Below are 17,073 nucleotides of genomic sequence, written 5' to 3'. Positions count from 1 at the left end.
TTTCTTTTATTGATTTCTTTTTTGGTAGCAGTGTCTGCAAACTATTACCCCCATTTTCACCGTCGGGAAGTGAAATTGTCCATTTACTTCCGCCTGTCCGCAACTGTGAAAAGGTTGAAGAAGAACATAGCTCAAAGTTTTTTTTTTTTATTAAGAAATTAAAAATAATATTCATCTAGGCCAGCTTCTACCACTTACTTCATGTGGGAGGGCCCCCCATAATCGATCCGAACAATCATGCACACATTATAGATAAGTGGAAGACAATGTTAATGCGTGGACTTGATGGACCGATCGTCCTTGATCACACTGATCCAGAAATCACCCATGTATTAATGTCGGCACATTAACGACAATGTTATCTGATCCGGAATAGTAAAAAAAAAAAAACGGCGCCGTTTCGATAACAAGTGATAACATTCAAAGTAAATAATAATAACTCTCACCGGCGCAATTTCTTTTACACCTTAATTTCGTATTTACTCCTTTTCATTGTGATGCAATTCATCACTGTCTTTAATCTCGCACAAAACAAACCAAAAAAAACCGCATGTGTTATCATCGTTTTGATGAGCGCGACAAATTTGTCTTGCTCGATGTGTCGAGGAGGTTGACCGCCGACATATTGCACCGCCCTGAGTATTGTCGTGTAACTAAATCGTGTCATGGAGAGGATGATATTGAAAGGAGGACAGATTCCTACGGTAAAATTTATACTCCTCGTATCGCTGTATTTTTTGTCACCAGTGTATATCGATGAATAACCTAGTACCAGCTCGCTTTCGTCTGAAAGAATTTCGGTAATGTTGGGTATTCTCGTCGTTAGAATTTCGGTATTTTTTTTTGAAGATTTTGTGTTATCGTTATTGTTTCGGTAATCTCGGGATTTCGGCTTGTCGGAATTTCTGTATTTTGAGGATTTTTTGCTCATCGGTATTTCGGTATTTTGAGGACTTTTTTGCCCATCGGGATTTCGGTGTTTTTAGGATTTCTACTCGTTACAACTTGGATGGCGTGGAAATTTTGCTGGTGTCGGCAATGCGCCGATATAGCTGAGATGTTGGTTCCTCGATAGTTTGATATTTTCAGGAGTTTGCGCATCGGAATTTTTGTGTTCTCAGAATTTTGTTCATCGGGATTTCGGTTGTTTTCAGTATTTTGCTCATCAGGATTTCGGTACTTATAGAAAATTTCCACTCATCATACTACTTTCGTGGTGTGGAAATTTTGCAGACGTCGAGATTTTTTCGATGTTGGTTCATTGATATTTCGGTATTTTGAGAGGATTTTGCTCATCGGTATTTCCAGGAATTTGGTCTTTCTAGGAATTTGCTCATCAGTATTTTCAGGATTTTTCTCATCGGGATTTCGTTTATTTTCAGGATTTTGCTCAGGATTTCGTTTATTTTCAGGATTTTGCTCATCAGGATTTCGTTTATTCTCAGTATTTTTCTCATCACGATTTAGCGGTTTTGAGGATTTCTACTCGTCACAATTTTGATGGTGTGCAAATTTCGCTGGTGTCGTGATTTTTTTGTTATTGTTGCGATTTTGTTTTATCAATATTGTGGTATTTTCAGGATTTTTCTCATCGGGATTTCGGAATTTTCAGGCTTTTACTCATCAGCATTTCGGTACTTTGTTGGAACTTTGGGTCTTCGGGATTTTGGGAATTTCCAGAATAGTGACTAGTGAAGGAAAATTGGGATAGTGGGTTGTTCGAATTTTTGTAGTGTCGGGATTTATCTGAACGGTCTTCCGGTTTAGAATTTTTTTCGTGCAGATTTCGGAAGTCGTCAGAGTATCTTGGTTTGCCGAGATATCAGTGCTGTCTGGATTTTAGCTTGTCGAGATTTATTATCCCTTATTAGGGATTTTCAGTATAGTGCTTGCAAGGATTTGTACTGAAATTTCGCGAAGATCTCCGTGGAAAGACAAATTTTCCGGCACATAGGTCACCTTTATGTGTGCGGGAATAACGGTAAGAGTTTTGTAAATCGCTTTATGGCGACAGCACTGTGGTTGTACGCAGGGCCGTCTTAAGAGCATCATGGGCCCCCGGGCCAAATGATTTTTCTGAGGATCTACCATGCAAATTTTATAAAATCTCAACTAGATCCCTTTTCTCTTGAGGCCCCCGGGCCGTGCCCGGGTGGGCCCATGCCTTAAGACGGCACTAGTTGTACGCTGTTCGCATACGCTGGAACATACACCAGTGGTTCCCAAACTTTTAAAGTCGTAGAAGCACTTCATCGCCAAGAGCACTAACGTTAACGCCAGAAGCTACGCTCAGCCAGTGTGCAAATAAGATTTAGTTTCAATCTATGTCATATGATCATGCGTCCCGATTTCAACAAAAATGTCCCGTTTTGGCAAATGAAAGTAATTTTTTTCATTTACTCAAGTTGCCTGTCTCCTGAACTGATAAATTTTTTTGCACCAATTTTTATTTGATCGTAGTTATTATACCAAAAGGTAGAATGACAGATGACTCTTTTTCCTAGAGATGCTTCATATCTGACAGTTTCTGCAACTTTTTGCTCGAAGACGTGGACAAGTTGGCAGAGGTTCTGGGTTAATCTGAAAACCAAGGGTAGGGTCATTCACCTAGTGTTGCCCAGGGTTGATCGGAAAACACTGAAATGGTCCAGAGAAGGAAAAAAAATCTGTTTTTCTCTGGTTTAATTTCTGTTTTGCGGAGACGTCTTAACGCATTTGCTCAACTCGGGAAAACGTAACTCCGGAAAATTTTCGCCCACTGGTCGAATAAATGCATGTGTAGTTCAAAAACAAAATCTCCGATAGGTTTTATTATATTAAATTTTGCATCGTTGATTGAAAAAGAAGAGATCGCCCAGGTTTTATTCTCCGATCTCTTCTCGGGACATGAAAAAAAAGTGTCGGAAGTTGCCGGTCGTCCCGTATATACGGGACTTACGACACTAACTATCTGCGAGATATGAAGCTTATCGGTTTCATTTCAAACGGTATCATTTTGAAATGAATGATACCGTTACGTGTGCAATCATTGTGATTACAATTGCTAGAAGCTTTTATTTATATTGCAAAATAATTATCGTCACAAGCTTTCACATTGGACTCTTCACCAATACCTGGTACGACGCCTCGATTTCAAATGATTGAAGAACTTTATCCATGCAGAATTCATCTATTTATTCTCCCGACATTTCATTTTGTTTCGGTCACAGTGACACATTTTTCAACTTCAAAATTTCTTTAGCTATGTAACGTAGACTTACATTGTCATTAAAAGTCATGTTGTTGCGTAGCTAAAGAAATTTTGAAGCTGAAAAATGCCAAAAATACACATATATTTGCGCCTCAGGCGCCTGAACATATTCAGGTGGCTTCGATAAGATTATTTTCGATCTGAAAATAAAAAGTTTCTGCTCATTATTGAAGTGAGAATCAATTTTCCACGGCAGGATGGTTTCGGTTTTCACTCGTTTGCAAATTCAAAAGTAGATGGCGGCACATGCGGTTTACATTCGTTTCTATTTCCAATAAGATATAGTATGTGCTTTGGCTGACCATATTGAATCAAGAAAAATACGAGACATTGCTAATAATTATCGACAAATTCGATGCCAAAAGTGAATGCTCTTAGGAAAACCCGGTTTTAAAAACAAGGAACCTTTGAAGACGCTGATGACAAATTAATTAACAATCAGCGATGGTAACGCCGCCAATCAAAATTTCCCTCGAAAACTTCCCTTTCGACAAAATTTCCCCACACGTTCCGAAAATTGTGCTTCCATCTATCGGTAGAAATATGTAATCGAGTATTTTACACTAGAAAAGTATTGTTTTGCATTTATATATATTCTAATTCTTTTGCTTGATGAACTCCCAAAATTTCCTACAAAAAAAAAAAGGAATTTTCCATGTGAACACATTTTGGCCAATTTTTCCCACGAATATAGGAAATTTCCCCGAGTTACCATCACTGTTAGCAATCGACGGTGATTGATTTGTGCTGCCATCTAGTATAAAAATTGAAAGAAGTTCCATAGTACTTAGTATAGTTTGTTGGGAAGTGAACCCAAACAAGGAAAAATCAGCCCATATTTTACGGGGCAGATTTTTCTTTTATTCTCTCTATTTTCCGATTCTACCACCGCTTTGTTTGCAATATTCATTTCGGCAAGTTTGCTAAGAAATCTCACTCTGAAAATCGGACATTGGTTTTTTTTGACGTCGGGAGATGCCCAAAAAATGAAATGTCCCGTTTTTTTATTTATTTATTGGTCACGTTAGTTTCGAAAAAGCGGGATTTTACATTCCTTTTAGTTCCGTACGAGCGAGCAAAGCCGACAAACTGAACTGGAAGTTCAAAATAAGAGCTCAGTTATTTTCTCGGGGTATTAGGAGACGCTCAAAACAAAGAACTTTTGAAAAAGCAGACGACGAAGGGGAAAAAAACGGAGAAGGGGATATCTGTGGATCGAATAGTGCCGCCATCTAGTTTTGAAATTAAAAACTACTCTAATGGTGGTGATAACAAAAAATTATTTACCGAAATTGAAATAAAAATGCCGATAATTTATCAAATTAATAATTCGCGATAATTACAAAACTGAATATTATTTTATGAAATGAAAAAAAAAACTACTTAGAGATTATTTGATAATTCTCATTCGCGATTATATCAGTCAGTAATTGATACAGTGGTTAGCAGGTGAGTAACCTAGTGAGTGAGCGACCAGGGGATTAAGTGGGAAATAGAATGAGTAAATGGAGAGTGGGCGACCTTGTCAGTTAGTGAGTGATCTAGGAAATAAGTGAGTGACTGACTTACCGAGAGAGTGATCGAGTGACCGAGTAATATAATGAGCGACTTGGTGAATGCGTGATAGAGAGAGTGACCCAGTGAGTGGTAGAATGAGCTACCAAGTGATTGGCTGAGTGACCTAATGAGTGAGCTAGCTTCAGTAACGGGCAGGTTCCACTCATTCATTCACTCACTCATACTTCATCATTCGTTGATTCACTTGTTCACTCAATCATTTATTCCCTCATTCATTCAGTCACTCACTCAATCGCTCATTCCTTCACTCACTTATTCACTCACGTCAATTGAGGTCGAATTGTTTGTCGGTGAATTTTCGCAGCGATTGAATTGCATGGCGGTGAATTTTCCGGACACGCGTTGCAGGCCTCTGTGGCGAGACTTTGCAATGGGGAGATCGGCTACCATTCACGCGTCGAAGTCGGGAGCCACAGAAAACCAACTTCAGCCGACCCCCACTGCGAAGCCGATGAGTACGCGATGTACTACAGCAGTGCTTCTCAACCGCCGTATCGCGGCCCAGTACGCGACACTAACACTAGTCGAAGGTTTTAACAACTGGCTGTTGCGAAGATATATTTTGGAAAGAGAGAAAAAATTCAACTGCCCCTGCGGGGAATCGAACACACGTCCTTTCACTTTCCGGGTGAACACCCTAGACTACAGAGGCACCGAATCTCTCAATCTTTCCTCGGAGCTCGTGTACACTGAAAGGAACCGTACATGGACACTCACTTCCAAAATATATCTTCGCAACAGCCAGTTAAAACCTTCGTATGGTAGTGGAGAGTGACGTCATCCTTGTATAAGTCGCCATCTGGTGGCAGCGTCAGCAGTTGTGAGCTTGGCCTGAGTCTGGTTCGGCCGTCCATGTACGGTCCCTTTCAGTGTACACGAGCTACAAGGAAAGATTGAGAGATTCGGTGCCTCTGTAGTCTAGTGGTCTAGGGCAGTAGTCGGCAAGCTCATTAGTCAACAGAGCCAAATATCAATAGTACAACGATTGAAATTTCTTTTCAGGGCCAAATTTTTCATACTTAAACTAGTAGGTACATTGTTATTAACTTCATTAAGGTACTCCTAATCTGGTGTTTGCTAAAAACGTCCTCGATCTGATTCAGGTACGTTCGCTGAGGTCGACCCCTTCAGACTCTCCAATCCACACTCGTCTTGTATAGTTGTTTCGTCCATCTCCTTTCGTTCATCCTCTCTACATATCCAAACCATCATACCTTTTTCAATCCTCGACACCACACACACACATCCTCTTTCACTCCACAAAACGCTCCCTAAAATTAACTTAATAAACTTTACTTAAAGTGTATTAAGTTATTATTTTACTTGTTGTCTCACGGATATCACGGATATATCACTCTATATATAAGCTCCCTTCTCTGGGAAATGTGCTGAAGACGGGTTCACTGTAAGCTCGTCCGACGAGATGTTAGCCGCGTCCTCCGGCCCAAGGTGAACCGTACTTGTGGGGCAGAGGCCCCAGGAACATCGTCTTCGGATATTCGCCCCCGGTGGATTGCTTCAGCAGCGATGACCGATGTTGGATGCAGATGAAGAGTGGTGCCCACGTGGTGGCAAAAAGTCAGTAGAGACTTTAAAAATGAATAAAAACCGAGGGGGGGGGGACCGGAATAAAAACGGTTTGCATAGTTAGCATACAATCCTACGTCCTCGGAAATTTTTTTAACACAGGGAAAAAACCTCAAAAAACAGCCGATAGGAGGTGATGACGTTTACAAGTCAAAGAAAAGATACGCAAACAACGGACAGAATGCCTCCAAATCGTTTTTATGGCATCAGTATGTGGTCCACATGACCACTATCGGTGACTTGTGTACGTCAGAGCCACCTGTCGGCTGTTTAGAGTCGATAGGTGGCGATAGGATTCGTTTATGACAGCAGTATGTGTTCCACACGATCACCACCACAGGGGGTAACACATAATGTATATAACGTGTGATAATGTTTAATCCGCTGGTAGCGGTCATGTGGAACACACATTCTGCTGGAGGCATTCTGCTCGTTATTTGCGTATATTTTCTTTGACTTGTGTACGTCAGAGCCACCTATCGGCTGTTTTTTAGTTCCCCCCTGTCTTAAGAAAAATTCCCGTGCCCTAGTTTTCCCCGTGCACGTTTTTTATTTCGGTTATTTTCCCGGTTTTTAATCATTTTTAAAGTTTCCACGGACTTTTTGCCCACCCTGTAGTCACAAAATAAACTTGTAAAACGAGCACGTTGAACAATAATTAATGATAATTCTAAATTTTATTGAAGAAATAATTTCAAGACTTAATACAAAAATTCATAGAATTATCGTTTTTTCAAACAAAAAGCAAAGACTTATCAATCCGTTGTTATCTCAGGGCCCCGTGGCCTTTCATAATCGGTTCTCCAAAGTCCCAAATGTCGTGATACACACAAATAGATCGGCCCTATCTCGCCTTTAGAACAATAAATACTCGGTATATTTGTTTATTATTCCATTTTTATTCGGTTACACGTGAGTTCGTTGCCATCAAGTGCTCTAATCTTTTCAGGCCTCGCGTATGAGTTATCACCTATGTGCAGCGTTTGCCTAACCCCAGCTGTTTCTTTCTCCATTGAGCTTAACGTTCCGTGTATTATGCGTCGTTTTGTGTTTGCGAGCTGAACATGATTTGCCGAAGAGTGTTTGTGTAGTAAACAACAGCGATTCGGCAAGCCTATGTGACGTTGTTCAGGTTGGAGTAACCAATCGGTGGGAAAGTAATTTTAAGCTGCGGCCATGTACGGAGCTCTCGAAGTGAGTCCACTCAGGTAAAAGCTGGTCTGTCGATTAGCAATTCATTATTTTCGCATCCATATTATACTGTAAAAAGGTGTATTCGATCCGTCATCGTACACGCACACGAGTCTCAAACATATGGCTGCATCATGTTCGACTGTTTATAGTTTGTCAAGGATATCGTATTGGCACTGCCCCCTGGGCCCGAGCAGAATGGGGCCCCGCAAAAGTTTATATTTGTTTTCCCATAGTAATAACCCTTTCAAGAGGGTCCCCTTCAAGGTAAAATGTCTGCCCCGGGGTCCCGAGACGGCACACTACGGCCCTGCGTATTGGATAATCTGATTTAAAGTTGAAATTATATTTCAACCTTGAGCAAGGCCGCAACTAGATACCTTGTCAACCCGGAATTTTGGCTCCCCCCCCCCTTGCATGTAAAACAAAAAGAAGCAATTAAAGGGTGAGTTCGGTGACTTCTGGTAGATCAACCGGGGCACCTGCTCCCCCTTTTCAGCTGCAACCCTCACCTTGAGGAAAGCCTTACCCAATCTGCCACCAGTAGAGGGATCCAATGTGGGGGGGGGGGGGGGGGTTCCCTTAACATACATAAATACTGTACTTACAAATAAAACCAATATTACCGATCGAATGCATAATTTTTGGCAAATTCAAGTAATCATATTTATCATATTTACCAATACGACCCTGCGACGCGACTACACCCTCCCCCTCATAATCACAGTGGCGTATTTACAAGAGGTCTTAGTGGGCTATAGTCCAGGGTAGCAAATTTTGAGTAATGAGTGTGCAAGAATAGTAATAGAATGGGAGAAGGCGGAAATTTTTTCTTTTTATTTTTGTTTTGCTCACGAGCGGTAAAGCCATAGATAATTCTGCCTCTGCTAGAGAGTGATAGATTAGGTCAGTGAGTGACCAAACGAGTTACCTACAGAACTTTCAAGCACGTAATTGACCAAAAGAGTGACATAAAGAGCCAGGAACCAGGTCAGTGAGTCAACCAGGCAAAAGTGTTACCTACAGAGTCTATGACCAAAATAGTATGCAAGTATGTGAGTGCCCAAAATAGTGACCAGGTGAGCGTAGGATCAGGTAGGTGAGCGATCTAAAGAGTGACCGCACACAGTGGTAAGATTCTCGTCTTCCCCTATGAAGGTTACCATCAAGGTCCATGGTTCTTTACCTACCGAAGCTGGGGCGACCACCGATGAAGGGAACATTCATTTCCCACCCAACTCCACTGGTTGAAAATTGCCATATGGCGATATATGACCGGAGTTGGTGTGTGTTGTAAAGCAGTCCATGTAGCGCTTCTTATCAAGTACTCCTAGCCGGTAATGATCTAATAATGTACTTAGATTTGAACTTATACGAGAACCCCTTACTATTGATAATTCAATAGAAATTATCAAAAAACTGAAGCTGCGATGGCGAATTGGACGGCGGCCATCCGTCAAACTCCGAACCCTTAACGTCATTGCTGTTGACGCGACTCTTTTGCGAAATATCCCAAGTTTATTCATTTCTTTTTTTTAATGGCCATTTTTTTTCTTAATAGCCATCATCACTTTCTGATGACTTGATTAACAGACGTGTCGGTGTCAGTTCCAGAAATAACGACGTGATTCATGAAAACAAAGAGGGAAGAATACATGAAACCTGACACGATGCGTGAATGCACGTCGCAGACACACACACACGATTGTTCCCTAATAATCATAGCAAAAACACGCTGAGTCAGAAAACGCTTTAATATTGCATAATTAAAACCGATGACTAATAAAATAATATAATTAGCTGTCGGTGTCTTAAAATGCCTCGCTCCGTACAGCTTCTAGTTTGTTTTTTTATTATTATTAAACTGAGGAGGAAATGGACGAGGTAAGTAATGCTCGAAATGTTGGTCTGAAATGCACACGCTTGGGCTTCTTCTCGCGTGTGTTCGCGAGTAATGTGAACGGAATAACGAGTCACGAGATGTGCAACTTGCCTGGTAGTGATTGACTTGATAAGTCCCAACTTTGGTGCGTGAAAGAGGTGCTGAACCACTGAGGTTATATGGGCCAATCGAGACGTGTCTCCTGATAGCCACGACTAATGCGTACCCATTATGAGAACTATGACAAACCAGAACTAAATGTTTGTGTTTCTCGCTGCAGGATTCTGGCAAGGATGACAGCATTGGCGAGAAATCGACCAAGTCGTTCGACCTCGGCGAGAAAAAGAAAGGCTTGTCTATGTGGCTGACGTCCGTCTTCGTCGCTGGGGAGATGGCTGGAAGCGGGTTATTGGCGCTACCACACGCTCTGAAGCAATCAGGTATATGTACGATGACGTCCTAATTTCACGGTGAGATCCTGAGTATATAAATATCATATTTAACATTGACTTTATTGATGGTCCCCCCCCCTCTTGATATCCAGGTTGGGGTGGAGTGGCTCTCTTGTTCGTTTGCTGTTTGAATGCTCTGTTCTCTGGTATATGTCTGGGAAAGTGTTGGTTGATCTTGGAAGAGCGATGGGAGGAATATCGATCCAAGTCAAGGAAGCCTTACCCAACGATAGCGAGTCGAGCAGTCGCTCCCTGGATGAGGTAACATTATCGTTATTTTATGTACCATTTAAGCACTTTATACCGTTGGTTGCTCAACCATTTGATGCTCGCGGCCCGATTTCACTTATTTTTGTAAGCGGAAGGCCCCTTTCAAACGCATTACTAACTGCGGAAGTACGTCGAAGAGCACACAGTACCTCTTCGTCAAATTGTTGTATGGCATCCCGAGCCACCCACCCCATATGCGGATTGGCATAGTCGTGAGGTAACATTTCACTCTTGCGATTTACCGGTTCTGGATGCTTCTGCTCCAGTGCTTATTGCACCCGTTCCAACCGCTGCGAGTATACAGTAATGGTTAGGTAGTAGGTTGCAGTGTACTCGCAGCAGTTGAAACGAGCACTGAAGCAGAAAGAGGCGGGATAGGATTGGTAAATTGCTAGAGTGTAAAGCTATTTCATGACCATGCAAGGCCGCACTCATGCTATGGGTGGTCAGGGGTGCAATACAATGGCATAGCTGGTAGGCACTTTGTCATCGGTCCTACTTCTCTTCCTATATTACAGTTATCCCGCATTCACTTCCCTGAATGGACTACTACTACTACTTAACCGAACATGCACCTCGTACACATTCGTCTACGGAATTTCTAACGAATCGGCACATGCCGGAGAATGTGTGTTCTGAGTGTATTCTTGGCCGTAACGTATTTATGTTGTCGAGTTGCGCTTGTTTCGTGTTCATGCTGCCATCTGGCTTCCATTTCCTGAAGAGAAGATGGAAGTGCTTGCATTTTCGTGTTTTGTCAGTACCGTGTTGTAGGTCTGCCTGCTCTCAACTTTCGCAAATGTGGTGTGTGTCAATAGGGTTGCTATTGAGGACTAACGGTATGCGACATTTGCTGTGATTTTTCTAATGACCAAATATGGCAAGAACTCTGTTCTTAGGTTACCTAATATCATATGTTTTCATATTTTCTAGTTACATAGTGTCCTTTTGTGTCGATTTCACGCTTTTCGGAGTGGCAACGGTATTCCTGTTGCTCAGTGCGCAGATCGTCGGCAATTTAGGCAGAAGCGCCGGTCTTTTGTCATGCTACTGGATACTCATACTCGGAGCCGTTCTCTGTCCCCTCATGTGGCTCGGAACACCCGAAGATTTCTGGTAAAAGCTTGTTGTAGAATGCGCGCGATTGCATCGACTAGCTGATATTAGAGGTTCGATATTTGCGAGTCTCATTCTTGAATTCTTTTTTCCTTCTCTCGTTTAAGGCCAGCTGCGATAGTGGCGCTCTTGACGACGGTGTCGGCATCGGTTCTGCTTATCGTGGCCATGACGAAAGACTACGCGGTCATACCAGAGAAGGTGTACGAGGCTCCGGACACAATCAGCTTCGCACTGTCCTTCGCGACCATACTGTTCGCTTTCGGTGGGGCCTCGACGTTCCCGACGTTCCAGAACGACATGAGGAACAAGCAGAAGTTTCCGAAGTCGGCTTCCATCGCGTTCGTCGGTAACTTTCATATCGCCGATGTTTCATCGTCTTGCTAATTGAATGCCGCTCTAAATCTGCTCGTGGATTCATTTCTGTTTTTTTCCTCCTTCTGTTCTGTCAGTGCTGATGATGCTGTATGTTCCGGTGTCGGTGTGTGGATACCTCACCTACGGTAAAGACGTCACCGACAACGTTTTGCAGTCCATACTTCCCGGTAAAGAGGGTCTACTCACGGCCGTGGACATTCTCTTGGCGATCCATCTGTTCTTTGCGTTTCTGCTGGCGATCAACGCTCCTGCTCAAGAGCTGGAAGAAATCCTCCGGGTGCCGAAAAGTAAGAAATTAACTTCGATTCTTGATATATGAGTCAACCCTACTCCAATATTGCAATGAGACAGAACCGAGACATCCGTCGATTCCCGCAAAATAACGCTAAATATCGCCAGTTTTTGAACCAAGCACTGTTATGCCAAAAGTACAGTATAATATACAATAAAACCCCTCGTTTTCGGACACTAATGGGACAAAATAAAATTCGTCCTTAAAAGAGGGGTGACCATTAGTCAGGGGTTTGAAATGCATACTTTTATTATACAAGGGAAAATTATTATTTGGCCGTAAAAGAGGGGTGACCGCATTTGAGGGGGGTGTCGGTTAAGAATGATTTACTTTATTATGTTCTTCTTGGGCAGTTCATTTGAACCTGGATTTTGTCTCAGTCGAACTGGGACTTACTCATTTAAATCGAGTAAGCGAGCAAATGCGAATTTCCTGTCGATTAATTGTTGTCAGTGGATTTTCCTGCTGATGAATTATTGACTGTGGATTTTCTTGTCAGTGAATTGTTGATGAACTGACGGTGGTGGATATCCCTGTCGATGGTCTGTTGCCAGTGAATTTCCCTGTCGATGGTTTGTTGTCGCTGAATTTCCCTGTCGATGAACTGACATCGGCGGATTTTCCTGTCGATGAACTGAAATCGGCGGATTTTCCTGTCGATGAACTGACATCGGTGGATTTTCCTGTCGGTGATAAATTTTTGTCAGTGGATTTTCCTGCTGATGAAAATTGACGGTGAATTTCTGTGTCGATGAATTTTCCTGTCAGTGGAATGTTAACGGTGAATTTACTTGATGAATTATTTTCGGTTAATTTTCCTGTCGATGAATTGTTGGCAGTGATATGCCTACATCACTAACTCTAAGTATCGAGATTCACAATATATAATCCGATCGGTTTTTTTTTTTTTTTGCAGGGTTCGGCCTACAGCGTTGTGTCGTGAGATCGGCCATGATGCTCGTTGTCATATTCATCGCCTTGTCAATACCAAAGTTCGGTAAAGTCCTAAACCTCGTCGGGGCATCGACTGTGACACTCATGACTTTCGTCTTCCCACCGGCTTTCTACATCCTGCTCCACCGTCAGCACAGTCCAAACTGGCCGAGAAGGCAAGTGCCCGTTGCATTTTAAGAAGTGCAAATTAAGAAGGCTACCGACATTGATTCTCATCTTTTCATCTCTCTCTATCCTAGGAGTATACCGACGCACGAAATGGTGTACCTGTGCGTGATCATGGCGATAGGCATCATCGGTGGAGCCATCTCGACTTACGCTTCCATCCACGACATAGTGCGGGATTCGGCTTTCAGTCCTCCATGTTACATCAACATGACATCAGCGGATGAACCTCCGAGAGGCCGGAACGCGTCGCTGCTGCTGTTCTCAGAGATCGTGATATAGACAAAACGTGAAACAATGTACTTATTATAAGTACTTTACTCGCATGTTTGATGAGGGATTGTGTACTCGCAGACATTGGGTATAATGTCATCATCGATATACGTCTGCTCCAAAACGAATTGGCGTGATTCGGAAGAAGATGGAGCCGATGTATTGCAAAAGGGAACCAGATTTCTCTGTAACGAAACTCATTCGAATATATTTATTACTTCTGTTGTGAAGGAAATACTATAGTAATGTATTCTTGTATACTAAACACTGTCATGATCAGTGCGAGTTCATTCACCCTGCATTATTCTCACCCACTCTAGCAGTCTCTCTCAGGGAAGTGACAGCGTTTTGTCCTCCAATTGGGGGGTTGACCACTGCTCAGTTATCATAATCACTTTCAATACTGGTCAATAGACCAAATGATACTATTCCAATAGACACGTTTCTGTACCTTGTAGGCATCTTTATTAGCATTCTTGTCCCATAGAAGTTGTCACTTTTTAGCATATATGTTTGGTGTGGCTGCGTGGCAGCAAGAGTTGTTCGTCCCTTAGGAGATTAAGAGCCTCTTTGGCCAATTTGTGTCCGTAGTTTCATTCCCTGCCATTCTTGCATGGCCTTTGATGCATTTGATACTGATAGACGGATGGTTGTATAAATGCTTGCATATCGCCGAGGCTGAGATCACGAATCGCATTAATACTAGACGTACTGTCAGTACATATCGTCATCTGCTGGCCTTGCTTATATATAACCCATTCCACTGCAGCTAGTATGGCTAGAACCTTCGCCTGTAAATTCAACCTGCAGCAAGCCTTTGAACCAACCACGAACCTTCGTCAGGAGCACAGTAGAGCGGTTGGGCTTAACTGTTATCGCCTTATAATAATAATTTATTCGTTTAGGCCGGAGCCCCAGAATTTATACAAAAATATTACATTACAAATAAATACATAGTTTTAAGGCAGCATCGAAGAGAGAGAAAGAAAACATTACAAAGATATGAATACAAAGAGGAAAAAGAATAATTAAACCAAGTGTGGCAAAGAGCGTGGGGAGAGGGAAAAAGGTATACAGTCAAACCTCGATAATGAGTCACTCTTGGGAGAGCAAAAATATGACTTGATAAGCGGAGTGACTCGTTAAACGGAGTAGGCCATAGCTGTGCCAGTTCCCACCTGAGGATAATTGGGACTTCCAAAGAGTGATCCGGTAAGCGGAGTGAAGTGCTAACCGGGTGACGCACTAACGAGGTTTGACTGTATATATATATTGTACAAAGGAGACTGACTGTAAGCCAATTTAAAAAAGAAAAAATTACGTGCAATAATACGACAAATGTGTATTTTAAAGAAAAAACCATATAAAGCTATAATTCAGTGCATAAGTGTACATTATGCGGCTTACTCCGATACCAGTATAATTGCTAAATGAGGGTTCACAACCATAGCACACCAAGTTCATTCTTCTTTATTACCGATAATAACAAGTGTCTGATAGATAATTAATTCAGTTCAAGTGATGTAAAGCAGGGCTTTTACAAAAACTTTAAGTTGTTATAATCCATAATATAATAATGATAAATGGACTTGGTCCACTATGGTTGGTTGTGAACCCCTCTAACAATACGGCTCTCTACTAGCTTCGCTAGATTCTGAGTAGTCACAACTTTGTCCACCATATTTCACACTTCAAAGTTTTTATTTATTCACAGTGGGGTCATTCAAGTATTGCGTCAGCATCGATGGGGGTTTCCGATTTGCTGACTTTTGATGACAAGGGGGGTTTGGGTAATGCTTACGTCATCAACCACTCTTTATGAATATATGAAATATTCTTAATGGCATCTTACTCAGAGCGCCAGAAACGAGAAAAACCTTTTGACAGTTTGTGGGCCCTTGAAGTAACATTCCCCCCTATTGATAAGTGCCCTTTAGTGATCTCTAAATGTTTCGCGGATCGAAGTGATCTGACAATGTGTCTGGGCCGCTTAAGTGCTATGGAACTGTCACTTAAGTGATGCAGAACCACACTGGGGGCCGCTTAAGTGCTCTAAAACTGTGCCACATGTCGCTCAACGGATCTCTAAATGTGTCACGGATCGATTAAGTATTCTGGAACTGTGTCCGGGTTATTAAGTGATCTGAAAATGCTCCACGGGCCGCTAAAATGCTCTGGAATTGTACCACGGGTCACTTAAGCGATCTGTAGTTGTGCCGCTTATTTCATTCTTACAAAATTATGTTTGAGGGGGGCAGGGGCCTCATCAGATAACCGCAGGGGCCATATTTTGCGCACGGGCCAATGGCCTTTATGCGATTTACCATATATGGCTTAGAAGGTGGGTTGCATTAATTTATTGAAGATAAATTTAAAGTACATAGCCTTCAAATAAAGGTATTTTCTTCCCAAATTTTTTGAAATTAAAAAAATTTTTGCATTAAAAAAATAAATTTTTTATCGTCGGGGCACGAGCCCTCTATGCACACGTCTCTGATCTCAACAATATGAGTTATTATTCAGAGGAGCAGAGCTGATGACAAAATTTTGCTGACAAGGAGGAAGGTGGTCAAAAATGGCTAAAAATTTGCTGACGTAATACCTGAACGGCCCCAGTTTCATCTGATTTTCACCCGCCCCCAAGTTGGAAATGCTGGCTGATCGTACCTAACCTTTAAGATCAAATTGGCTCCGTGAACTACGTACATTTCTTTCTGGCAAACTCACAGACGATTTGATTTCTGCAAATCATTCTACTGAGCGAGTTAGGGCGGTATTCACCCTAACCTTATATGTATATTCTAGAAACCTTGGTTCATGGTTCAAACCTGTAGTTACAATTTTTGGTTAAAACCCTGATCAATCCGTGTCGATCTCTTATCAAAAAATTGTGACTATAGCTTAAACCATGTCGGTGAATACCGCCCTTAAGGGGTGTCCCGACCCCTGGAAGTCGAAGTTTGAAAGATGACTTCAAAAAATACTTCATTCAATCGCAAATAAAATACTAAAAATTTCGTGTCAATCGGTTAATTTGTTCTTTCATAATAAAAGAAAGGAATAATGAATTATAGTGTAAACGTATACAAGAAAAAACACTTTGAACGCGATTTTCTCAGAATGCAGTTTTTGAGCTCATCCGCGCGATTAAAAAAAAAACTACTGCTCCGAAAATTCTGAAATTTCGTAGAAATGTTTATTCGACATGTTTTAGTAAAATGAACCTCGGATTTAGCAATTGACTGGAGGAAAGTATTTTTAAAAAAATGTTGAATTTAGATTTTGGAAATTTATATTTTTTCTCAAACTTTAAAAATTCATGAAATTCTAACGAAAAGTCTGATATTCAAGTTCGAGGTTCATTTTACTAACACATGTCGAATAAACATTTCTACGAAATTTCAGAGCAGTAGTTTTTTTTAACGTCAGCAGTTAGTTGCTACACTCAAAGCAACTTATACCAATCCTAGTCCATTTGTTTATTATAAGATAGGGCCACTCAGAACGAGTTACCTCCCGTCGAATATTCCTTGGAATACCCGGCGCGATCATCAATGGCAAGAACCGATAAAGGTTACAACCCCTCACGTCATCATCGTGGTTTGGAGTTCGAAGACACGAACTCGTAAATCATACTTTAGAAATGATCCTATGAAGTATGATCTTAACATAATTTCTGTTGCAA

The 17,073-nt window shown here is 41.6% G+C and overlaps 1 protein-coding gene and 1 pseudogene across 3 annotated transcripts; one reads left to right on the top strand and one right to left on the bottom strand.

The window, feature by feature from the left end:
• The first annotated feature begins 476 nt into the window (after nt 1-476).
• Nucleotides 477-13,670, top strand: LOC149070772 (uncharacterized). 3 transcript variants are annotated; one of them, XM_089248641.1, is made up of 8 exons: nt 477-704; nt 9,769-9,928; nt 10,033-10,201; nt 11,144-11,326; nt 11,434-11,675; nt 11,779-11,991; nt 12,913-13,105; nt 13,190-13,670. In XM_089248641.1, exons 1-8 carry the CDS (start codon nt 666-668, stop codon nt 13,395-13,397), a joined length of 1,407 nt encoding a protein of 468 aa, XP_089104767.1. In that variant the 5' UTR covers nt 477-665; the 3' UTR covers nt 13,398-13,670. The 3 variants fall into 3 exon arrangements, with proteins under 3 accessions (XP_089104767.1, XP_089104768.1, XP_089104769.1); XM_089248642.1 differs by lacking the exon at nt 477-704 and adding an exon at nt 7,310-7,609 and having other exon boundaries at nt 13,190-13,637; XM_089248643.1 differs by lacking the exon at nt 477-704 and adding an exon at nt 7,310-7,623 and having other exon boundaries at nt 13,190-13,619.
• A 3,212-nt stretch (nt 13,671-16,882) lies between these two features.
• On the bottom strand, nt 16,883-17,054 carry LOC149070771 (small nucleolar RNA U3; annotated as a pseudogene).
• Nucleotides 17,055-17,073: the final 19 nt, after the last annotated feature.

This window comes from Pholcus phalangioides, unplaced genomic scaffold (assembly GCF_987345545.1).
Source record: "Pholcus phalangioides strain wild (caught in Gottingen) unplaced genomic scaffold, Ppha-v1.0 ptg000020l_1, whole genome shotgun sequence".
Classification (NCBI taxonomy): Eukaryota; Metazoa; Arthropoda; class Arachnida; order Araneae; family Pholcidae; genus Pholcus; species Pholcus phalangioides.
This window is presented reverse-complemented; position numbering and strand designations above follow the sequence as displayed.

Excerpts from the sequence above, each read along its gene's own strand:
- LOC149070772 (XM_089248641.1), top strand. The coding sequence starts at position 666 with ATGGAGAGGATGATATTGAAAGGAGGACAGATTCCTACG. Across the intron at positions 9,929-10,032 it reads ACACGCTCTGAAGCAATCAG|GTTGGGGTGGAGTGGCTCTC; the intron begins GTATATGTACGA and ends CTTGATATCCAG. Across the intron at positions 11,676-11,778 it reads GGCTTCCATCGCGTTCGTCG|TGCTGATGATGCTGTATGTT; the intron begins GTAACTTTCATA and ends CTGTTCTGTCAG.